Source organism: Heloderma suspectum, chromosome 4 (assembly GCF_057233095.1).
Source record: "Heloderma suspectum isolate Gila_16-S chromosome 4, 16-S_ref, whole genome shotgun sequence".
Classification (NCBI taxonomy): domain Eukaryota; kingdom Metazoa; phylum Chordata; class Lepidosauria; order Squamata; family Helodermatidae; genus Heloderma; species Heloderma suspectum.
Genome location: NC_139461.1, coordinates 210,478,676 through 210,505,079, shown reverse-complemented (window position 1 = coordinate 210,505,079; position 26,404 = coordinate 210,478,676). Strand labels below are relative to the sequence as shown.

At 40.0% G+C, this 26,404-nt stretch overlaps 1 protein-coding gene across 8 annotated transcripts in view; it reads right to left on the bottom strand.

Moving 5' to 3' along the window:
- The window catches only part of ZZZ3 (zinc finger ZZ-type containing 3), an 83,960-nt gene that overhangs the window by 18,157 nt on the left and 39,399 nt on the right, over window positions 1-26,404 (bottom strand). For 2 of the 8 annotated variants that reach the window (XM_084852150.1, XM_084852151.1), the window contains exons 3-8: window positions 9,691-9,829; window positions 8,033-8,180; window positions 7,838-7,956; window positions 7,093-7,167; window positions 6,817-6,918; window positions 5,773-5,868 (exon numbers count right to left, since the gene is read on the bottom strand). In XM_084852150.1, coding sequence (XP_084708276.1) covers window positions 5,773-5,868; window positions 6,817-6,918; window positions 7,093-7,167; window positions 7,838-7,956; window positions 8,033-8,180; window positions 9,691-9,829 — 679 coding nt within the window. The remainder of the gene's footprint in view (window positions 1-5,772; window positions 5,869-6,816; window positions 6,919-7,092; window positions 7,168-7,837; window positions 7,957-8,032; window positions 8,181-9,690; window positions 9,830-26,404) is intronic. The other 6 variants (XM_084852152.1, XM_084852153.1, XM_084852154.1 and 3 more) reach the window with 3 other exon arrangements.

The window sequence follows — 26,404 nt, the reverse complement described above, 5'->3', positions numbered from 1 at the left end:
TACAGGACTAATTGTGAAATTAAGGATTCCTGTTCAGCTTTCCATATACACATGTAAGGACATGAAGAATATCCCTTACTTAAGGACTAAGGTAAACCTAGGAGTAAGTCCCATAGAACTCAATGAAACTTACTTCTGAGTAGACATGGACAGGATTGTAGTGTAAGTGCCCAGAACGAATGTCTGACCACAAAGGTCACATTCTTTCACAAAGAGAAAACAGGGGTTAGTTTTAAGAGATACTGGCTACATTCATATGATTAAATCTCAGCTTAATAAGCCAAGGTATGAAAAAATTTCAAGCACCTGCATGCAACCTCTTTGCTACTCCCTTCACAGGAGTGGGGAAAACAAGCTAGGAAGGCATAATTAACCATAGGTTCCCATTATATCAGAACCATAGTTAATGGCTTCCAACTAAGCCAGAATATTTATTTATTTCAGGAATTTATACCCTGCTTTTTCCACTCCAAAGGAGGAGTCACTCAGAACAGCTTACAATATATAAAAAGCATACAAACAATCACAAATCATTAAGACATTACTCTGCAACAAGCTAAAAACAACAAAGACAAAAACTAGCAGTCAATAACACTAAATAACAGCATCAAATGCTTCTTTAAAGAGAAATGTCTTCAATTGCTGGTGGAACACAAATAAAGAGCAAGACAACCTAATCGCTTTGGGCAGGGAGTTTCACATATGGGGCACCACCACTGAGAAAGCCCTCATGCATGTTGTGACCAACAGTACCTCTGAAGGCAACGACACATGCAAGAGGGGTGCAACAGCTATCTTAAAAAGATGGGCAGGTTCACCTGGGAGGAGATGGTCCTTCAATTAGCCAGGTCTCAAGCCTTTTGGGGCTCCAAGATAGTAACCAACACTGTGAATTGCACTTGAACATGAACTGGAAGCTAGTACAGCTGATACAATAAAGGGGTCACATAGGTCAAGTAGCTTGCCCCAGTCAAAATTCTAGCAGCAGTATTCTGTGTGAGTTGAAGTTTCTGAGTTGTTTTTAGGGGAGCACCACACAGAGCACATCACAGTAGTCCAACTGAAATGTAGTTTATGCATGAAGGGCCACAGCCAGGTCTGACCAAAAAAGAAACCGGCAATGTGGCGCACAAGCATTCCTGGCCACAGATAAAGCTGCAGCATGTAATAACAGGCTCAGGCTAAGGCCTCCCAAGCTACTGAGAGCCAGTGCGGTGTAGTGGCAAGAGTGCTAGATTGGGAGCTGGGAGATTCGGGTTCTAGTCCCCACTCGGCCATGGAAGCTCACTGGGTGACTTTGGGCCAGTTACACACTCTCAGCCCAACCTACCTCACAGGGTTGTTGTTGTGAGGATAAAATGGAGAGGAGGAGGATTGTGTATGCTGCCTTGGGTTCCTTGCAAGAGGAAAAAAAGTGGGATATAAATGCAATAAATAAAATAAATAAATATGAACCTGATCTTTTAAGGGGAGTGCAACCTCATCGAGAACTATCCCTGGACCAGTACTTTCTAAATTTCACGGCCTTCATGAATACAATAAGAAGGATATACAGCTGAGTATTGTCAGCATATTGAGCAAAGACCCGCCATCCCTGAATGATCTCTCCCAGCAGTTTCATGTTGATATTGACAAGCACAGCTGACAAAATTGACCACATAGACTGGGGGTGCACAAGCTTTTTGGCCCTAAAAGCTGCATCAGTGTGCATACATACCAAACGTACACATATGCACAAGAGCGCACGTGCGCGTGCACACCCACACACCGATTTCTCTTGCTAGCACTAGCAAGGAAATGCCTTCCTTATCTCTGATCTCTCAGTAGAGACTGGAGATAAGGCAAGGGATTCCCTTATTACCATTAGTAAAGAAACCCATTCCTTTATCTTGGATTTCTCAGTAGAGCTTAGAGATAAGGGAAGGGATTCCCTTGCTAGCACAACAAGAAAACCTCTTCCCTTATCTCTGATCTCTCAGCAGAGATAAGGGAATGGATTCCCTTGCTAGTGTTAGCAAGGGAAACCCCAGGCAGTGCCACTGTGATTTTTTCAGCAGATGTACAGGTGTCTGGTGGGCAGCCAGAAGTGGCCTGGCCACTCCTGTCACGGGCCAAAGTGTTGCACAAGAGTCCCCAGCACCACTTTCTGAAATCTACATGCAAGGAAGAACTGGAGCCACTGCAAAACGGTCTGTCTCCATATTCCCATCCATGTTTTGTTCAATGGCATCGAAAGCTGCTGGGAGGTCTAGCAGAACCAACAGGGATACACTTCCCATCTAGCTCTTGGTAAAGATCATCTACGAGGAGGACCAAGGCCATTTCCATCCCAAAACAATGTCCAAAGCCAGAACGAAATGTAACCACATCAACAATTTCATCCAGGAATTCTTAAGAGTTGGGTCACCAGTGTACATTCAGGTACATTACCCCAAAACTGAATGTTTGGGATTGGCCAATAGTTATTTAAAACAGTAGGATCCAAGTATTTCTGTGACAGATGACAAACTACTGCCATTTTTAGGGAGGATGGAATACAATCCTCGCATAAAGAATTGACAGTTTTCACCAAACAGCTGTTGGCTGCTTTTAGAAGCCAAGATGGGCAACTGTCAAGTGCGCACGTGGACAATCCCACTGTTCCAAGCATCCTGTCCATATCCTCAGTTTGTACAAACTGAAAACTAACCCCTAATGAAGTTTTAAACCATAGCTTCATATTCTGACTTGTTTGTAAGTCATTAACCATAGTTTCCTGGTGTAGTCATAAAGGGAAAACAAAGTTAACTGCAGTTTCCCAGCTTGTTTTCCTCCTCACCTGAAGGGAGGAATGAAGCAGCAGGTTGCAGGAACTTGTTCATATATTGGCTTATAAAGCCAAGATCTGATCATCTGAGCACAGCCCATGCATGTAGACTTTAACACATTGGTTTGTACTAAACTGAAATATTTCAGGTTATTTAAAAAATGTTTAACCCATCCTGAATGTAAATCCCGCGTGTGCCTTAGGAAAAGGGCTTATAGAGAATTTCTGAGTATCTGTTAAATGCTTACAGCCTTTATATTCTTAGCCATTCACCAAGATATATTTTGTTCAATTAGTCAGTCTTCCAGAATATAGTTTTTAACATCAGTTGTTTCTAGTTTGTAATTGGCTCAGTATTTCTACTGGGCAACTTTTCAGACTGGCATTTTGACACATTAAATTACATGTCAAGTTTACAGAAACATTTTGTAGTTTAAAAATTTAAAAGGAAAAACAACATGGAATTAATTTCAGTCATGTACACAAGGAAGAAAAAACACCTGCTTCAAGTAACCTGGCACTACTGCACTATTGCTATAATACTTCATTATAACACTAATATTTCAATGCTTTGAACCTCCAAAAACTCTCAAAACCTGAATGTAATTATATTTGTTTAGAAATTGAACAGCAGTAGCATACTAATAACTGAATGAGAAAACTGTATGGCCCTTGTCTAGAGAGGCATACAATCTAAATGATAGATAGGACAATGTTAGAGAGCCCATGAAATGGGCTTGATAAGTCAGGTATGCAATAGACTATCAATTACAGATAAGGTACACGCACAACTACCCCTAAATAGGGATTTAGGTATGTTTTACAAGAAGGCTGGAAAGGCCCTTCGTACAAGAAAACTATTATCACACTAAATATTTATTATATAAGTAATAAATTTTAATAGCTATAGTCAGTCTGGAATTCACATCAAATTCACCAAATCTTGCTTCCAAATGAAGGTACATTTTCTTTCCTCCTGCTGTGAGACTGTTCACCAGTCTTTTGACTTAACAGAACACCAACTAAAGCCATGGGAATTGGCACACCTACTGCTTGTTTCTATAGTCTTCCAACAGAACAAAAGTGTGCATTCTAGGGAGAAGAACTGGTGTGGAACCTGCTTTGGATAGGGGCCACTTTGGTCCGAAGCCTTAGATAGGCAGTCAAGCTGTGGTTTGATCTGAAGCAGGGCCTTGCTTTGGTTCATTTTCTGAAGCTTTGGATGTCTCTCCATCGACCATAATGGGGAAATCAACAAGTGGATATAACTTTATGTTTTGTCAGAACCAGATGAAATTCTGTTGACTAGTTCCGAGAGGGATGAACGAGGCCTGCTGAATTTCAGACCACTGGGCGGCGGGGGGGGGGGGGGTAGGAATGCCCCAAACTTCTCTGTGGTTTTGTGGAAAATTTCAATGAATGTGACAAATGCTGCAGAATTGCCCCTAGGTAAGTTCCCCGAAAAAATTCAGAGGGATAGATACAGGGATTAGGAAGTTATGATGAATGAAAAACAATTCAAGGCTTGGGGGGGGGGGGGGTTCTGCTCATTTTCACCAAAGTCACAGAAAGTGCAAAGCTGATTAGGGGCCAAAATGAGCTTTGCCACTCTCCAGTTTTATCTTGATAGAATAACACAATTTATTGAAATATGAAAGGGGAACGTATATGGCAGTGCTTATATGCACCTATGTGTCTGTGTAAAACAGTGTGTGTGTGTGTGTGTGTAAACATACACAGTCAAACACAACCTGAGAGAAATCAAGTCTCAAGATTAGGAGGCTTTTCTTATATACTATTCCTTCAACTTAGATTCACAAAGGGTATTCAAGAAGGGGTATTCATTTTTGTACAGTATTTACATATTGTGTATGGGGTTGCACACACACCCCCCCCCCCGAAGGAGCAGGTTTGTGGCTTGGGGGTCCTCCTGGCACCATCTTTGTCACTTGAGGCTCAGGTGGCCTCAATGGCACGGAGAGCCTTCTACCAACTTCAGCTGGTGGCCCAGGTGGCCTATCTGGACAAGGATAGCCTGGCTTCAGTTGTCTATGCTCTGGTAACCTCCAAGTTAGATTATTGCAATGCGCTCTACATGGGGCTGCCTTTGAAGACAGTTCAGAAGCTGCAGCTTGTGCAAAATGCAGTGGCCAGATTAATAACTGGGACTAGAAGGTCCACACATATAAGACCAACTCTGGCCCGCTTGCACTGGCTGCCTATATGCTTCCGAACTCGATTCAAGGTGCTGGTTTTAACTTATAAAGCCTTACATGGCTTGGGACCGCAATACCTGATAGAGCGCCTCTCCCAAAATGAATCTAATGTAGAATCTATTGACTCTACATTCAACATCTAAGGTCCTCCTCTGGGTGCCTCCTCTGAGGGAAGCTCAGAGGGAGGCAATGTGGGAGCAGGCCTTCTCAGTGGTGGCCCCCCACCTGTGGAACGATCTCACTGATGAGGCCTGCTTGGCACCAACAATGTTGACTTTTCGGCACCAGGTTAAGACCTTCCTCTTCTCTCAGGCATTTGGCAGCACATTATGAGTTTTTAATCGGTCCTGGACCTGTCTTTGGTTATGACTGACTGTTCAAAGTTGTTTTTAGTTTTATGTTGCCTTTGTGTATATTGTCTGTGTGTTTTATGTAAATGGCTTTTAAACTTTATATATTGTATTTAATGTTTTAATTTCTGTAAACCGCCCAAAGAGCTTCAGCTATGGGGTAGTATAGAAATGATGATGATGATGATGATAATAATAATAATAATAATATCCAAAGTTATTTGATTAATTTTTTTTGGTAAAATGAAAACTTACATAGAAGTTCTCATTTAATTATACAACTATACAGAACCCATACAGACTATTAGATGAAGCAAACAGAAAATGAACATCGTGTTCTATCACAAATGAATCTGAATGTAAATGCCACAATTAAATGTGAAGTCTCCTTACAGTTTACCTTTTTGGAGTACAAATACAAGTTTGGAGTTCTGCCTGGAACTGGAATACCAGCTTTAGTCAGTTTTATGAAATACTTTTGTACTCTGCTGGCAACCTGGGTGGATAAGAAAAAAGTCAAACATGTATGGGTATAATTTCTAAACACTAAAATACTGATTTGTAAGCTACGATTAGCATTAAAAAGGTATAAATATGAGAGAAGGGTGACATGTGATAATATTTGCCAATGTTACACTAAACTTTTAATAGAGATTTAGTGGATGCTTTCTATTCTGGAAACTGTTCTTTATTCATAAGAATACTTCACTCTCCTCCTCAAATCCCTCATCAAGACAGTCTGATGACTATATACAAAAAAAGGAAGAAAATCTGATCTGGTCATCAAGACCAACTTTGTAATAAAAGCCTTTTCTGAGCTGTATATATATGCTCACTTATCAGTCCTTGATACTACTCTTCCCCAATCCCACTTATTTTGTTTGTAATTTGTATAGAGACAATGTCACTTTTGCGTTCTGCAATACCAGGCAAATATCGCTGTGCTTAAAAAAAAAAATAGAAGTAAACTTGAGATTCATCCAGCAAGCTGTACAATTTATTTCCTGACTACCACCATATTCATAAACTTTTGTGGGGGAAAGCACACAAAATTATTTTGATTTTTTCCCCATCATCATAAAATTTTGTTATAATTTATTGTTACATGCCATGGAATCGAAGTTGTCCAGATACTATACCTTTCTTGTTGGTTTAAAATTAAAAAGTAGACATCATGAGCCTCAAAGGAATTCCACTCCTGAAAAATTTATATAACCCACTACTATACCAATCTCTTTTCAAAAGGAACAACTGATATACTTTTGTGATAATCAGAAAAGAAAGGAGAAGGAAGGTGCTCACTACTCCCTTTGCGGCATGAGCAGTTTGGATGGGATAATGACCACCAGTTCTCTAACTAGAATGTTCCAAGACTGGTACTACCTAGGTCCAGAACCCATCTCTTGGTCTGTACAAGGACCCTAACAGAACATAGCTCCCATACCTGCTTTGCAGTTCTGTTTCCCAGTTCATCAGCAATCTTCTGCCACCGCCGAGATTCTATTTCCTCTGGTGGATATTTCAAGAGTAATTGTTCAAGTTTTTTCTAAACCAATCAAAAATAAAGTAATCAATACAAATTCATCTTTAATAGAAGAGATCTCCAGTTAGTCATTAATTGCAGGGGGGGGGGGACAGATAAAAACCACATAGACATTATAGGATTATATCAAAATATATATATACATAAACTAATTTGCTAGTCTAGTTTTCCCATTACCTGTTCTTCTACAGTCCACAGCTGGTTAAAAGTTTCAGGTTTGGTCTCATCACAAAGTCGCCCTCTTATCATCTGCTTAAATATAGTATACGTGAGAGAAGAGTTTAAATAAGTAGATATATCCGGATGTCATTCCAATAACAGCTAAGACTAATTAAGATGCTTTATAATTTTTTCTACCAACATAGGACAAGGCAAATCACCTAATATCTTATCATATTAAAATATCCTAATACTGAGAATGCTGATGGACAGGTATTTAAAAACTGAAGTGTTCAAGTCATCCTAGGACTCCAGAGCTGATATTGGCCGGGGGACAAAGAGTCACTGGGAAATTACACCCCATGCCTCCCAGGAAGAAGGGGAGACCAGCCTGACCCCATCCATCAGGCAAAGAAGGAACATCTGCCTGGAGTTTCTCCTCACCTCCCTGCCAGAAAGAGCAATCAGCTCTAACTTAGAGTTGCCTTGGAACTGCAGAGCTGAAGGCACATTCTGGCTCTATCCATTGGCTAGAGGGCCAAGGGCTGAAGGACTGCTGGGTTGTATGTCTTCAGGATTTATATATATGTGTGCGCGCGTGTGCGCATGAATGTGTATTACCATCTGTTGTAAGCCACCTTGGGGCTCCTTCAATCAAAAGTTGGGATATAAATATTCTAAATAAATAATTTCATATATCCAAAGTGCTGTTTTATAAAGGCCTACTCATGGTTTCTGGTGTGCTTTTTTATATAACACTTACCTGTGGACGGTTGTTTCCTGAAGCTTCTGGACAGTCACTAAAAGGCAATACAGAGTACGAAGTAGCCTCTCCATCCTTTCTGGGATCCAAAGGGCTTTTTGGTCTTGTAGGCAAGCCTACTAAAAGTAATATAAAAATAATTATTACAATGCATCTGGCTAGTTTCCCACATAATCAATTTATTTATTTGCTCACCTTTATCAAAAATAAGTTTGGCTCGTCTACTATTACGCTTTCTGTTTCTGAATTCTCTTTCAAAATTCCCAAGGCTTGTAGTATATTGGTCCCAGGATATTTCTGGCAGCTGGACAACTCTCTGTGGATATGGAAGCCCTACATCAACCTGGAAGAATTAAAATTAAGAAGAAAAATTAACACAAAGAAGCATCTTGGGATTGTTCTAAGGCAATACCAGGTCTTACTGTACTGCCACCAAATGTTTAAGGAATGCATCCAAGAGTAATACACAGCAGAGCATATAAAATATGTAGGGGAACACACAGTGATGGCTTACTGGATGTCACTTTAAAACAGTTACAGCCAGATTTTCACAATTTCATCTCCTCTAGCTGCCTTTTGCCAACTATTTAAGAAGTATGTTTTTCGCTCAAACGTACGTTTGTGAGCAAATATATCGTAATAATAGAGACCAGGAGGAGACCAGGAAATAGAAATTACAGAACATACCATAGCTGAGCAAAAACTTCTTCAGCTAAAGAAATGGTCAGAATAAGTGGGGTTATTTCCCCTCTAACTCACACACTTTATGGTTGTCCCTTAATAATATATGTTCTGGAAACAACATAATGACTGGGCAGAAACTGGCAGTGCTGCTTTCCCATGACTGAGTTGCTACTGCTCAGTGCTGCAACATCCAACTTCTCTCTGCAAAATGCACAAGTAACTTAATCCTCAATTACATGTAATATGAGTTACAGAGCCCCAGTATATACATTCAGCCAAGGTGAAACAACTGGGTGGAACATGAGCATAAGTATTTGACCCTTCCTCTACCTGCAGATAGCTTTCAGTGTGAATCTGGCCCTTTGCCTGAGCATCTGATTATGTGGAGATTCAAGTTGCACCTTTTCTCCCCAGGGATTGTGCAAACTGAGTCTACACATGTTCATGCAAAGGACCCAGTTCACGCTGAAAGCAATTTTCAGGAGAATGTTGGTGTGGGAGACACATGGATGAGAGGGTATGCACTCACATTAATCTTCTATGATGCTGTTTCAGGGTCACCCTTGACTGAATGTATGAAGGGAACTAGGGTGTTCAATGACTCTGATTTTTTATTTTTTTAAAAAAGCAAAAGTATTGGCTGCCTATGTTATGGAGTCTAGTGACCACTGGATGGTGCCAGTGTTGAATGAAGGAGGAGTGATACACATTCTGGAGAAATGGCCTGCTTTGTCCCTCAGTCATGCAGTAGGGAGTTCCATAGCCAGCATGAGTTCCCACTAACAATATAACTGTAACAATGTAACTTCGTTACATGAGAGCACAGCAGGACCTAGGTCATGTCAAGAGAACCAGCCCCCAAGTGGGGAGTTTGGGGGAAGGAGAGAAAAGAACTGGAGCTTTTCATACCTACCATTTCCCATTAGATTTGACAGGCCCTTCGCTAACAAAGCCCTATTACATAATCTTTGCAAACACGGCTTTGAACAAATGGTGTATTTGAAAAACAGGAAGACAAGATGAGCAGACAAGAAGCTCTAGTGGCCTGGGTCCTACACAGAGACCACCTTCTCCCCTAATTCTACCATCTACACTCACTTTTCTGTAGGAGATGAATTATTAGTTATCAAACATCTCTCAGGAGTGCTTAAGAATTCCCACTGCAATACCTTCTTTTGGAGACTTTCCACAAATCCAATGGGATCTTTCAGCGCTTCTCTCTGGTGTCTGCCTAAACTCTCAAGATCTTGAACTGCTTGAGTACGCTGAGCCTCGAGTACCGCAATCGTCTGTAACAGTCTCTGATAACTACAGAGACAAAGGGAAACAACTCACTACAGATTTCTCTTTACAGTAACCAAAGCAAAAGAAAAAACACAAAACCTCAGCACCCAGCACACTGAAAGAGTCAAGCAAAGCAATTGATTTTAACAGGAATGTATATATTAAAGTAATTTAAAAACACCAATACAAAGTGTGTCATAAGTTTGGTAGCACTGAGTGCTTCTTTAAAAAATTACAAGTTAATTAAAAAACACACATGGAAAGTATAAGAAATTGGATGCTGAAGAAGTCACAAAACCATGACGTTTTTTCTTTCTACAGAATAAGTTTCTAGCTACCTGCCACAATAAATATGGCTCCAACATACTAGACCAATATCACTCTGAGACCTGGATAAAGGAAAAGAGCAACTAATATATTTGCAAATATTGCTTATACTACCAATAATCAGAAATTATTGGCTACTGCATTGCATGCCTTCTAAATGTACTTCATGATAACAGGAAAACATGGCAAGAAAGGTATTTAAAAATGAGTGAAGGAATAAAACAGAGTAAAAGCTGTCTAATTATGAGAAAATCTGGTCTGACAAAATTCCTAAACTGGAAGACTGCTGCATCCTGGCCACTGTCCTACATATGGTTTTGGCAAATCACACCCATATCCAACGATATAACAAAGCCATGCAATATTATCAAGTTTTGCCATCTAAGAATAACCAAGGGACTACTATATGTTACACACAAATGAATGTGGCATTTTCTAAAAATGACAAGACACCTCAGGAAGCTGTGGGTTTGGGCAGAGGAGCGGGAGGGGGAAGAGAAGAGTGGTGCTTAATCCTTTGCCTACCAGCTGCCTTTCCACTCAGAAGTTTGACACCCGCTGCTTTCCCACTGGTATGATTCCAAAACAGCTGGGTGAAGTAACTTTGAGAGAATGATTGATGGTTAAGCACCACTGCTCGCCTCCTCAAAATTGCAGACTCCCAAGGCTGCTATATAATTAAAAAAAGTAGTAGTAGTAGTAATAGGGCTCTGTTATACACATTTGCACAGAAAATAACATAGTTCACCTTTCAGAGCTGCAATTCATTCTAATATACTCTGTATATAGAAAGCAGTTATCTCTCATCTCTTTTTCTCTACATTATCTAAGGGACATCCCTATTCTAGTCTTAGCTCTCAAGTTTCTTTATAACCACATCCTTAATGGCATCTTTCTTTAATCAGAGCGTGAATGCCTATGTTCTCACCTACAGAAATGCAGACACTCATGGTATATTTAGCTGTATTAAGAATAAAAAAAAAGCTTAGTTTCCCAAAGTATAGCTATCCAAAAAATGAGTTCTTGTCCCTTGCCTAAAGGTAAGCAGAACAAAAGGTGGTGGAGGAGGAGGCGGTGGCGGCGCTGAAGGAGGATCAGCCTAATATGGACCCATAACATGTTTTACAAACCTTAAGGAGAAATTCATAGAAGTGAAAAGACCATGTGAAAATAAGGCATTGATTGTCACCACAATCTAACATTGAGGCGGGTTGTGTGTATCAGTTGGTAAGATAGACTGACATGTCTGCCTCCTTACCTAAACAAGTTCAGAACTCAGCTAGGGTCAGAGAAATCCTATTCCTATTTACCTATGCCTCCAACTGGCCTACAATACTATGTTTCACCTTTATGTTCATTAATTTTACATTCTCTTTACTTCTCACTTTTCTTCCATTTAATATTAAAAGGTTATTAGCATATGAAAAAAGTAGATCAGTGAAGTCTCACAATCTAACCGTAAGAACTTCAACATGTTAACAACATTTTCTTTGCAGCATGGAAACATGTTGACAAACTCATTGTAACAGCTACATCAGTCAAAATGTCTCTCTGAACAGTTCCTTCCAAATGTGACATAAAAGGACAAGAGAAAAAGCAAATATTAATCTACTGCTCTACAATGCTAAGATAAACACTATTGTTCCATAGAAAAAATAGCCCATCCACACCCACATCTGTGAAGTTCATAACTAAAAATTGTCCTTGTATTTTTCACAGTAAATTTTTCTTAGCAGAATACACGTTTGTTTAGCCACATGATAAAGTGCTTTTGAAATAGTATTTAGATTGCAGTGCTATACACACTTGCCTGGGAGTAAGCTCCATTGAACTACTGAGTAGACATGTATAGGATTGTGCTGTATGCAGATTAATAAGCACAAGTATCAAGAGGGTGAATATTTTTCTAATAATATGTAAGAAGACAAGCCATGAAATAATGTATTCACAGAAGGTAGCTGCTTTTTATAGCTAGCACAAGCATACACATTCCTATGTGAGTGGGCCCTGAACAATTATGACACTGACGCAACAGGGAAAAAATTAAATGTGCATAATTATCCTTATAAATTCAACAGGATGTTTGTATTTACAAGTGCAAAAATGATATATATTGACACTAATAAAAATTTGAATATTTGCATTTCTTGCATATCAGGATGAATATTCAGGAATCTGTGGTTTGTTCAATGGAGCTACAGATAAAGTGTTTCCCGTTAAAAATGGTTTAGAATAATTTTATTTGCAACTCATATGAGAGAAAAAGAACTGGCTGACAAGTACATGGTTTCCTCCAGCAAATTACTGGGAGAGTGCCTGCAGATACTTCCCAATGGGAGCCCAAGGGACTAGATGGCAATGATCGCCATGATACTGCAGTGTCAGGCTACATGCAGGGTTTTTTTTTCTGTTGGGTAATTTTTATGGCAGAAGAGAAGCAGTGTCAGTTGGACACATTATCTAACAGCAACATCCAGTCCCATATCTCTGATAACATGCACAGCCCTGTATTAAACAGGTTTGTTGGGTTTTTTTTACAATAGAAACAGTAATATTCAATGCGTTTTCCATTGCATAGCTTGCGTGTTGGAATCCTTCAGGAGCAACAGCTACTCACACAGTAAAGTGGGTAATTCTGGGACAGGGTTAAACAAATGATGTCAAGAAGGAAAGAACACAATAATGAGTGGAACATATCTTATGTTTTCCTTTTGTGGTATGATTAAGATTTCTATGATATGGAACATGATTCTTTTTTTTTTAAGCGTAGGCATTTTGTAATTTCACTAGATTATAACAACTACCACAGTTTCTCTTTTTACAGTATACCAAGTATTTTTATAAGTAATCTAAATAACTGAACATACACGTAATATTAATTACGTCATTGATTTTTGTCACAAAAGTATGCAGTGATTCGATATGTGACTTCCAGTAATGGTGACATGTATAAAATCTCAAGCATAACTTTCCACCTTCGTTATCATACACCATTCATTCATTCATTCATTCACAACATTTGTATACCGCATCCAAAAGAGATTACAGAGTGGTGAACACAAGAAATACAATAGTAAAAAAGATAAAAGATTAACACACCATATTAAAAATTTAAAAACAGAATGCCAATAAAAACCATGGCTGGTCATTTATGGAATGCTTCCTGGAACAGAACTGTTTTCAGGAGGTGCTGGAAGCAACACAGTATTGGTGCCTGCCTGACCTCCAGGGACAGGGAGTTCTAAAGAAAGAGAGCCACCACACTGAAGGCTCTTCTCCTGGTGGACTCCAGTCGGGCTATAGGTTCATGTGGAACCACCAGGAGCATGCCCTCTGATGACCTCAGTGACCGGGCAGGCTGGTAAGGGAGAAGGCATTCTCCCAGGTATCCGGGTCCCAAGTTGTTTAGGGCTTTCTACACTAGTATCAAAATGTCAAACCTGGCCCGGTAACAAATGGGCAGCTAGTGCAGTCCCCTCAGCAAAGGAGTTGCATGCTGAATTCCTGATAACGGCTGAGCTGCTTCATTCTGCACTAGCTCTAGCTTCTGGAACAGTCTTAAGGGCATCCCCACATACAGCGCATTGCAGTAATCTTATTACAGTCAGGGCCAGAAATATTGGAAGAAGGATAACTGTTTTGGCAGTTGGCCTCTGTACACCACCACACTGAAGTTGAAAGGAAACACACCCAGATGGGGGCGAAGTCAGGACTTTCAGCTGTAATTCAAGGGGTTTGACAAAAGTGGGGCACTAACCATTCAGGAAGGACAGCCAGTGGCATACACACACACCCACTGTTGGTGGCTCATAAGTAGTGGAACGATGGCTGACAAACAGCTGCATGGCCAGGTTTGGCCTGTTTCCTGGGTACCCCATGACCAATCAAGCAGATGAAAGGTCTGGAGGTGGTTCTGAGTGTTACATTTGCATTTGGTAGCTGTTCACTGGAACCCCCAACATGAGGTCCAAAGAGGTGTCCATGCAAGTGAAGGAGGCCATCATTAGGCTGAGAAAACAACATAAACCCATCAGAGAGACAGCAAAAACAGTGGGAGTGGCCAATACAACAGTTTGGAACATCCTGAAAAAGAAGGAATTAACTGGCAAGCTCAGCAACAGCAAGAGACCTGGAAGACCAGAGAAGACAACTAAAGTGGATGACCACAGAATTCTGCTCATGGTGAAGAGGAACCCTTTCACAACATCTAGCCAGGTCAAGAACGCTCTTGAGGAGGTAGGCATGTCATTGTCAACATCTACGGTCAAGAGAAGGCTTTATGAATGTAAATACAAAGGCTTCACAACAAGGTGCCAACCACTGGTAACGCTCAAGAACAGACAGGCCAGATTAGCCTTTGCCAGCAAACACCTAAACAAGCTTGCCCAGTTCTGGAATAAGATTCTTTCGTCTGATGAAACCAAGATTAACTTGTGCCAGAATGATGGGAAGAGAAAAGTATGGAGAAGGAAGGGAGCAGTTCATGATCCAAAGCATACCACATCATCTGTCAAACATGGTGGAAGCAGTCTTATGGCATGGGCATGTATGGCTGCCAATGGATCCGGGTCACTGGTGTTTATTGATGACCTGACTGCCGATCAAAGCAGCAGGATGAATTCTGAAGTGTATAGGGCTATACTTTCTGCTCAGATTCAGCTGAATGCTGCCAAACTGATAGGTTGCTGCTTCATATTGCAGATGGATAATGACCCAAAACATACAGCAAAAGCTACCCAAGAGTTTCTCCAGGAAAAGAAGTGGGATGTTCTTCAACAGCCAAGTCAGTCACCTGATCTCAACCCAACAGAGCATGCGTTTCACTTACTGGAGACAAGACTGAAGGCAGAAAGACCCACAAACAAGCAGCAGCTGAAGGCAGCTGCAGTAAAGGCCTGGCAAAGCATTTTGAGGGAGGAAACTTAGCATTTGGTCATGTCCATGGGTTCCAGACTTCAGGCAGTCATTGACTGCAAAGGATTTTCATCCAGGTATTAAAGGCGATCCTTAAGTTTGAAATGACGTTGGTTTGTTCCATTACTTATGAGCCCCCAATGATGGGGATGTATGTATGCCAGTGGCTGTACTTCCTGAATGGTTAGTGCCCCACTTTTGTCAAACCCCTTGAATTACAGCTGAAAGTCCTGACTTTGCTCCCATCTGGTTGAGTTTCCTTTCAACTCCAATGTGGTGGTGTACAGAGGCCAACCGTCAAAACAGTTATCCTTGTTCCAGTATTTCTGGCCCTGACTGTATATAACCTGTTAAGGGAGTTCAGATTCCCCTAGTGCAAATAAGCTATTATAAACATGAAAATGATTCCCTGAACAGTAGTTTTAAGTGTGCTATTTAAGGATTTCTGCTAAGTCCTTCTCAGAGATTTCAACTGCATGGCCACTTCAAATACTATAGACACTCTAACAAAGAAACTCTCTTACAGTCTAGCCTTCTAAGAACTGAGTGAGAACCAATGTGATGTAGTGGCTAGAGTGCTGGACTGGGAGTCAGGAGACTTGGGTTCTAGTCCCCACTGGGCCATGGAAGCTCACTGGGTGATTTTGGGCCAGTCACAAACTCTTGAGTCCAACCTATCTCACAGGGTTGTTGTTGTGTGGATAAAATGGAGAGAAGAAGGATTATGTATGCCACCTTGGATTCCTTAAGGAGGAAAAATGGCTAGATATTAAATAAATAAACAAACAAATACATTTAAAGTTAAAATAAGCATGGATTCTTGGTTGTGCAGCCTAAGAGTTATTTTAATCTCAAGAGTGGTGGCAGTCCACCTCTTAAAGGTACAGTAAAGGGCGTCTTGCAGCCTGCCCTGCCTTGCAGGGGTGAAGGTACAGTCTCCTGTTTATCACACGCACTATTCCCTGGTCCCAACCTCCCATACCTGCTGTTTATTTTTTTTAAGCCATGCAAAGGCTAAATATGTGAATAAAATCATGTCTAGTTTGGCCCAATACCAGCAATTTTCTAGCAGATTTTATCTTGAAAAGTCAGCAGGATCTTATGCTGAAATAACTGTAGGACCTCCCAGTTTGGTCATGTATGTCTCTCCCAAGTAAGGGGAGCAGTCTAGGGGATGGGAAACTGTGAATGAAGAATGAGGGATCCCACAGTTCTCTGAATGCACATAACTGATCCTGAATCAGGGAAAGAGGAATGGGGACTGGGTAGAATCACAGAATAGTAGGGTTGGAAGGGGCCTACAAGGCCATCGTAGGAACATGGAAACCCAAATCTGATCTTGCTATCCACCCAGGGTACTGCCCTTATAGAAAATTCAGTCTTAATAGGATCCATATAAGAATTAATGAAGAGCTTGTGTGCATGATCATTGTGTATGACAAGTTACTTACTAATTCCTAGATGACAGCTTTGAGTATAGGAATTTTCAAAGCAATCTTTGGAGCAACTGATTGTTCCCTCTCAGAGAGTGCATTATGAGCAATACCACAGCCTGTCCTAGGAACTCATACAATGCACTAAAAGGGATTTAACATGTTTATGTCTTCCTTAATACTTCAAAGATCATATAATCTTTCCCTTGCAGTTCAATTTCCAAAGTAGTTCTCAATATCAAAATTAAGAGATCAGTTTCTCAGCTGACATATAGTCCTAATGTCCTCTGCCATAATATTTATATTTATGCTGTTATAAGTTCAGCTCTCAATCATGCAACTTTATTTTTGCCAAAGCAATTTGTCAAAATAATATATAATTAACTGTTTCCATTGTTTGAGTAATTTCATATTGCCCCAGAGGAAGATAATCACATAGATAATCTCTATGTTGTAGATCCGAAGGTCACACAGACTTTTCTAAACAGAAGTACATACCTCACAGGCATTCATATACATACCAGCACAGCTCCACACTCTGGAGGTGGGCTGGAAATTTTTGGCCAGATTGCTGTAGTCCAAACAGGGTTTCCTTTAAAGTGTTTTAGGCTGCCATCTGCTATTATATAAACAATAACCAGAGACGTCTGTCATCATTATTTAATAGACTTAAACTTTCTCTTAAACAGAGGAAAGAATGACCATTTCACAATGAAAGATGCAAATTCAACACAGAAAACCAAGGCCCTCCAAATAATTAGTATGGAATAGTTTTGCTAGTTTCAACAGTGTTTTGGTGGATCAATTCTCAAATTAACAGCTTCAGAACAGCCACAGAAACTAATATGTTAAGCTTTCCAAAAAAAATTAAGACTAGATAAAGAAACCCCTCACTCATATTCTCTAAATGCTTACTACCTTCACCAGAAAAATAATATGCTCTGTATCACAGATGCAGGTAGCAGATTTGCATGTTAATAAAAGAAGGGATGCCTGGGATCCAAAGGAATGTGATGCAGGAGGGGGTAATATATATATTTATGGGATGTTACAAGTGGTTCTCTACAGCACTACAGGCTTTAAAGGCTGAAGTCAAAACCCATCCTCAGAAGTATTACTTTAATACTTGCATTAGTCAAAAATCGGAGCAGAATCCCTAAATCAACCCCAGGAGGTTATGCCAATGCCTTTCCACAAGCAGGCATCAACAGAAACAGTGTCCCAGATGAGGATGGGATGTGAGATGTTATTCCAATTTCTGTTTGTCCACTAAGCATTTGTTGCTTGCAAATAGTCCCTCTGGGCCCTTTTAAGAGTTGCCTACTACAGATAAGCAATACCTCTTCCGCTACTGCTCCTCAATGCATTGTGAATGTAACACGGCTTACAGTGTCGTTAGACAGGGAATGGAAACTCTGTCTCTCTTAAAAAGCCTCTGTCCTTGAGTTGCATTTAGTAGCTTTATTCCCACGGTATCACTGCACCTGGCAGCTGTTTCTGACGTCGTGCTAGATTCTGCTTACAAAACGATTGTGAGGATCTGCTGCTCAGCTAGGGTTGCATAAACAGCAGCCATATCTCTTACTAGATTTCAGGGGGCATGCATATGCCCACCCCTAGAATTATTTGCACCCTCTCTCATAGTATAGGAATCAAAGTGAAAGGGCAGTAGGACAACATATTTTAGTATTAAAGATTTACAGCGCAATCTTGTGTGTGTGTCTATGCAGAAGTAAACCCCACTGAGATCAATGAGACTTAACTCTTGGGTGGGGTATAGGAATGTTGTAGCCTTAAAGAACAACGATTGATAAGGTGGGATACAGAGGCATGACATCAAGCATGAGGTGGTATTTTGACAAACCAACAAAAATACATTCTGTCTCCTCAATCTTCATAGCATATTTTTACCAATTAAAAGTGAAATATTATAGCAAAACCCCCCAGGAATGTCTTCAAAATGGCAAAAGATAATAGCAAATCCAGCCTACAACAGCCTGCAAAAAATCAGATCTTTTTTAAAAAAGCCCTCATTCTTGACTAGATGTACATAAATCCTCAAATACCCTGTAAGCAAAAGCACGGTTTTGGGGGGGAACTCACTAAAACTATCCATTATTGTTACATTAATGACTAAAGTTTAATATATGATCTAAAATGGCTTCCTTATTATTTTTACTGATTTTAGTCATACAGGTATATTATTACTCGAAGCTACTTGCATTTAAAGTAAGTGATAAAAGAAACCTTAAATACATACAGCACGCCTCAAAGTCACTAAAGAGAAGAGAAATACTGATTCCTTAGAAGGAGTCTGAAAATCGAAATACTACTTTTGTACAACCAATAATATAGGATCATTTGAATGATGTATCATAAAGCTAAATGTTTTGCCATCTGCTGTATTTTGTTCTGCACACCGTCATACATACATATAGCAAATATAACACAGAGTGCAGCCTGTGTTGCTCAACATTAAGCATTTCCTAAGGTCAACATTAAGCATTTCCTAAGGTAGATAGGAACCTTTAACCTTCAAGTTCAAGTATGTGGTAATTTATAATCCCAGATGCACATTTTGTGCAACAATTAAGAGTGTTTCTCTAACTTTGTCCTTTTAGGACATTTGTCAGTGACACTCCAGTACATAATATACCCAAACAACAGTCCGTTACCATAAACAGTTTGCTCTCTGCAAATGGAAAACTGCCCAGAGTAACATGGTGTGAATTGGTCTTTCCATATGAGGTAACAACTTACATCAAGCTCATGTTAATGATAAAGACAAGTTGTTATACCAATACAAGTCTTGCCTAGGGAACATGCATGAACATATATAAACAATTTGGGCTGATACAACATTATGATCATGATTCATTCAGTCATGTTCCGTTATCCATGGTAACAAATAGCCATCTACACATCCTGCTTTTGAAAGGTATTTGCAAAACAGCTTTTGATAACTAGGATACAAAGACATCTCACTCCTGCATCACTTCTGTCAAAAAATCACATGCCTTATCCCTCCACCACTTTTGGTAAAAAAAATCCCATGTCATGCCTCACCCCTCCATAACCTGTGCCCTTAGCAAAGCAATCACATACCTCGCCCATCCATCACCTCTGCCCTTTGCAAATAAATGTAAACTTATTAGCCCTTCCACCTTTTTCTTGGTAGAAGAGCAAAGCCTGAAAAAGAACAAAGGAACAGTAGAGTAAAAGACCTCACAACAATGGGTTTCAAGCTGAGTGGGCTTCAGAGGCAACAGTGACTATGTGTGTGTTTGTGCTAACTTCAGGAACAAGGCTGATGAGAAGGAAAAATGCTTGCTCGGGGCTTCCCTCCAAAGGGTAACAATGTGGTTCATTGGGATACAAAACTACTCCCTAACAAGAACTATTATTTCACAATCTAGCTTGAAAGTAAACTATGCTATACATTGTGTTCGGTGTCTTTGGGCAAAACCCAAAGGTTTTTAAACCTTTTTAAAATAAAAAATTAAAGAATATGCCAACAAAAACAAACCTTGCTAAATAGAAATTTGATATAGGGAAAAACAATCTGGGAAACTATTAATTAACAATAAAAATAATGGGAAACACTAAAGGGATTGCAAGCTCTCCCCCAAATGGTGTAGGAACATTTTTTCCAGGATCTAAATCCATCTATTTAGAGCAGGAATAGGTAACTTGTGGCTCTCCAGATGTTTTGGCCTACAACTCCCATATGCCTAGCCATTGGTGAGGCATGATGGAAGTTGTAGGCCAAAACATCTGATTTAGAGGATTCATACACCTTTATTCAATTTGAAATTCTAAGGCTGGTCACAGAACAACAACGCAATAATTAGCAGCAGCACGCATGAGAAAATAGATAAAGCAACACTGGTCATTTAAAATGACTGGGAAACCAAAGAAGTCTTTTGTGAATCTCCCTGGGGAGAGAATTCCACAAGGATACATTCAGAACATACACTCAGCCTGGAATAAATCAAGTATGACAACATTTTTAAAAGATTAATGTATATGCCGTTAGCTGAATCAAAATAGCTAAATGTCTAGTTAAGTGAGGTGTAAAATCCCAAAGAGCTTGTGAGGACCACAATTCAGTTCCAGACACTCCACTCGAATAACTACTGCAGGCAATTTTCTAATTCTCTGTCTGAAGATGGTAATTGTGCTTCAACCTCCAATCTGGTTAGAGCTATTAAAGATACACCTCAGTCACAATGATCAAATCCAATCTTTTTTCAGATGGCAAGGAAATTATTGTGAAGGAATCACTATAGCTTTGTTTCTCCTACGTTCTATACAAAAATACCCTTTTCATCATAGGAAATGTTTTTGGTCTTGGAGTTATTTACAGGGTGTAGCACTGTAGTCATTAGTCACAAATAGTTTTTTTTAAAGAACAGGCACAATAGAAATCACTGCCCTAAAAAGAAAACTGGAAACACATATGAACTGCCAAATAAAACCTTTAATCTGGTCCCCAAGATGACAGTTTATCCTGCTCATTACACACCACAAATAATCAACATGATTGAAGTATACTGTCACAATTTAAAAAGCTTCTTTAATAAACCAGAAGAACCTGCATGTACACAAGCTTTTTTTCTAGCGTGTTTAGAAGCATAGTGGCCTGTGTCAAGAAAGTGGGAATCAGAAACTCAACTAAGCAAGCATTGTTTTGGCGCAGTGACTATACTTTATAGAAAATGAAGATTTTTAGCCAACGCTTAAGAGGAGATCTTCAGAGATACTGAGTAGGGGAAAAGGTGTCTTTCTCACCTTCAGTGGTGAACACTACCACTCATACCAGTCATTTTCCCCACTTACTCTTAAAGGATATATACAGGCTGCAATCCTATGTACACTTACCTGGGAGTAGACATTGAGACTTACTTCCAAATAAACAAGTATAAGATTGCACTGTCAGTCATCTATTTTTCTGGATTTGTAGATAAAATATCTCCTGGTGCTTCAGGGGGTAGGGAGCTGCTCCACGATAGTGAAGGGAATTCCATCTGTTTGTATCACATAGAAGCCCCAGTGTTGCCACTGCCAGTAGCATAACATATTTCAAGTTTTGCACAACATAACTTTTAATTTTTCTGGAGATTATATATTATATCAAAGCTCACTGGTCCCTTCATAGGACATGCGGACACTCATTTCAGCCTAGCCAGCTCTCAGAGGCTGCAGGCAGATTTAACGAAACAGTTCATGTCTGACTAATCACAGGATGTATCCTAAAGTTTCAAACAAGAATTTCTGATTGCTAGTATCCTAGCCAACTATCACTTAACTTAATCCACCAAAGAGAATACATGATAAGCCAAACATTATATATGAATACATGCTTGAGTCATGGGTATCAGGTCACCATATATACAGTAGTATCTCTCAGTGACAAATGATAACAAATATATTTTCGACCTTTTTTAGTACCAATTCCACTGATATGTACTACCTACTTCTAATCTAAACTACCAGTCTCTTTTTGAAACTCTCTGCCTGCCACTTTTCTTGACACCAGTTATCTTTCATGTCACAGTGGGGTTTCTTTGGCACCAGTGTCACAGCTCCTCTGGCTGTCACTGGCTTAACTGCTCTGAGGTCACAGAAGGGCACAACTGTTTTTTTAATTAAACCACTCAATAATTGTGTTCATACCTAGGGCTTTCAAATGATATTTTGTGCAAATCTGGCCTTTGCCCAGAGATAGACAATGGTGACATATATGTATGCATATCCTTTTCTGTTAAATACCATGCTATTGGTAGCATCCATTTAAGGGGAAATGGGCTGTAATAACATTAGTGGTTCCTTCCAAGTGACTCCCTGTCTGCCACTAAAGTCCATACTGCTCTGGGACTATGATTGAAGGGTGATAAAATTTATTTATAATAAAATATGCATTGCACAATTAACCTGTCTGCCAAAACAACAGCTATGCAAGTCTGATAGTAAAACCTTCAAAACAATATCTAAAAATGTATAGCATCCCTTTCCATAATATAGATGTCCAAGGTGGCTCACAAAACAATTAAAAGGGGGTCTATGAGCCCCCTGGCAAAGGTGAAGTACAGGCTGAAGGGACAGGATTGCAGTTTGAGACTGATAGGTCAAGGAACACCTAATTACTTTGAATGAGTTCAAATCTCCAGGGCCAGATGAACTGCATCCTACAGTAATAAAGGAACTGGCAGAAGAGCTCTCAGAACCACTGTCTATTATCTTTGAGAAATCATGGAGGACGTGTGAAGTGCCAGATGATTGGAGAAGGGCTATTGTCCCTATCTTCAAAAAGGTGGAACCTAGGAACTACAGACCAGTCAGTCTGACATCAATCCCTGGGAAAATTCTGGAGCAGATGATAAAGGAATCCATCTGGAAGCACCTTGAAAACAATGTGGTGATTACTCGAAGCCAACATGGATTTATCAAGCACAAATCCTGCCAGACTAATCTGATCTCACTTTTTGATCAGGTAACCGCCCTTGTGGACTGTGGGAATGCTGTGGACATCATATACCTCGACTTCAGCAAAGCTTTCAAGTGCCCCATGATATCCTGGTGAGCAAACTAGCTCAAAGTGGGCTAGATGAAACAACAATCTGGTGGATCCACAGTTGGCTACAGGAATGGACTCAAGGAGTGATTATCAATGGGATCTTCTCAAACTGGGGAGAGGTAACAAGTGGACTACCACAGGACTCAGTCCTGGGCCTGGTGCTCTTCAACATTTTTATTACTGACTTGGAGGAGGAGGTACAGGGAACGCTGATCAAATTTGCAGATGACACAAAATGGGGGGGGTAGCGAATACCTTGGAAGACAGAAACAAAATTCAAAGTGATCTTGATAGACTGGAGTGCTGGGCAGAAAACAAGAGAATGAAATTTAATAGGGATAAATGCCAAGTTCTGCACCTAGGAAAAAGAAACCAAATGCACAGTTACAAGATGGGGGATACTTGGCTCAACAACACTACAAACGAGAAGGATCTTGGAATTGTTGTTGATCACAAGCTGAATATGAGCTAAAAATGTGATGTGGCTGCAAAAAAGGCAAATGCTCTTTTGGGCTGCATTAATAGAAGTATAGCTTCCAAATCATGTGAAGTACTAGTTCCCCTCTACTCAGCACTGATAAGGCCTCATCTGGAGTACTGTATCCCGGACACTGCACTTTAAGAAGGATACAGACAAAGTGGAGAGGAGGGCAACGAAGATGATCAGGAGACTGGAAACAAAGCCCTATGAGGAGAGACTGAAAGAACTGGGCATGTTTAGCCTTGAGAAGAGAAGGCTGAGGGGAGATATGATAGTGCTCTTCAAGTACTTGAAAGGTTGTCACAGAGAGGAAGGCCAGGATCTCTTCTCGATCATCCCAGAGTGCAGGACATGGAATAATGGGCTCAAGTTATAGGAAGCCAGATTCTGGCTGAACATCAGGAAAAACTTCCTGACTGTTACAGCAATATGACAATGGAACCAATTACCTAGGGAGGTAGTGGGCTCTCCCACACTGGAGGCATTCAAGATGAAGCTGGACAGCCATCTGTCAGGGATGCTTTGACTTAGATTCCAGCATTGAGCAGGGGGTTGGATTCGATGGTCTTATAGGCCCCTTCCAACCCTACTATTCTATGATTCTATGAAAACCCAATCCAATTAAAACTAAGTTAAAAACATAGAATCTAGCCTTTTTATCCTCAAGGTACTGGATAAGTAAAGAGTTCCCTTTTAATTTAATTTGCACTTTTTGTGATACTTCCTTATGTAAATGAACAAAGCTACGTTAGACAGCTGGCACTCTAATGTTTACCATTAACCTTCTCCTCCACATACTTTATCTAATATTTTAATTTTCTGTGCCATCGTGGTAATAGAATGACCTGAAAAGGATGCTAATAGCAATGTCCAACAAATAAACACTTCAGCATATTCTTCATACCAACAGTACTCTGAAGTTACCCATCAGTAAAGGAACAGAATGCCCATTCTTGTAAACCTTGCTTCTCTAAGCAATAAAATAAAAATTTCCATTCAACAGTAGCTGACAGAATATAGAAAGACAAAATTTCTGTACTGGGTTTAAATATTCATGTTTCACACCACAGAAGTTAGGGAATATATTCGGATTTAAAATGGAGCATAGTATGTGGCCAATTTGTATGAATCTGTATGAATATTTTGTATGAATATTCGTATGAGAGGGCCAAGTATATTAGTTTAAAAGATGTAATAAAGCATAGCGTGGAATGTATTCTAGAAATGCTGGAACAGGCATGGGTATCCTATGGCCTTCCAAATGTTGTTGGACTAGAACTCTCGTCATCCCTGGCCATACTGGTTGGGGCAGATGAGAGTTTGAGTCCAACAACATCTGGAAGGCCAGATTGCCACCCCTGTTCTAGCAGATTCCTCCCCACCCCACCCCCCAAGAACAACAACTGACCTGAAATAGCATCTGCTCAGTAATATACTAATAGGCTGTTTTGATGGATTTAGAATGTGCTCACAGGTTAAGGCAAGGCAAGTTCCATTTCCCAAGAGAAACTCAAGCTATTATTTTGTATTCTGCTGTAGAATCACATATTAAGTGTGTATAAAGTATTTAGATTTATCTAATACATTTTAAAATCTAGACTAGGGACACAGCAACAGAAAACACTATTCTACAAGGGCTCCAAAAAACCTAAATCGAGCATTTTAAGGAGGTTGAAAAACCAGTGGTAACAGTGCAGACATAATGTTCCTGATCCCCTAACCATGGTTATCAGACTGCCAGCTCCCCAAAAGCTCAGTCACTTTTTCCACCTCCTCCACCCTGTCTCACACCTGTAATCCCCCCTTCCTTCCCTTTTCAGAGATAATAATGGTGCAGGGGAGGATATTATTAATGTCCCACCATATTAATGTCAACCACGGTTAGCTCAAAAGTGACAGAAGCATCAATGATTAGAACTAGAATATTAAAATTAAAATTGATGCATTTGCACCGAAAAGAGAAGCAAGAGAAACTACTAGTCAAGAGCTACTGAGTAGTCACTGAACAGCCTCTGGCTACAAACTTTGTTATGTGCCATTAGTTGATCAGCCTATTCAGACACTGCCATTAGTTGAAAAGCCTATTCAGACAATAGTTAACAAAGAGTACATCAACCTGTTAAAATGCAGCAAGTCTTAGACACACATGTGCCTTCCCTACTGTTTATCATTGCATGTAAATCACAATATTCAAACCATGCTGCATAGGGTAAGGATTGCAAATCCAAGATGCAACATATAAATTCCACAATACAGCCCAGTTCAAACATTATTTTCTATACATGGCGAAGGGAGAAGGGGAGAATGGGTCATGCATGTGAGCCCAAGACTTACCTGCACTATTGCCACATGGACTATACCTTCAGTAAAGTAGCATCTCGACATGCTCAAGTACATTCTTCTTAAAAACAGTGTACAATAGATGTAAAGTGCTAGCAGCTCTTATTTAATACAGCCAAATTTCTTTAGGGATCTTTGTTAATAGCCATATTTGGTTTATGAAATCTTGGTTTAATAAGCCAAGAAATAAATAGACCTTATACCCATGCACATAGTCACCTCCTTCTTCAGTGCACATCAGTGCAATGCAGAAGCCTCCAATTAACCACCATTTCTTGTTTTGTCCAAACAAGCCAGGATCTTAAACCAACTTCAAAGTGTGGTTTAAGATCCTGCTTTATTTCAAAGCAAGTAACTGTAGTTTCCTAGTCTGGACAAAATCTGAAGCTATGCTTATTAAGTTTTCTGTGCTCTGTGTTTGTGCTGCAAAGGAAGGAGAGAAGGGGCCCTTGGTGCAGTCAAAAGATCATTCATATCTCAGCATATTAAATCAAGAGAAGATAATCTGAACTGGGCCAGTGATTAAG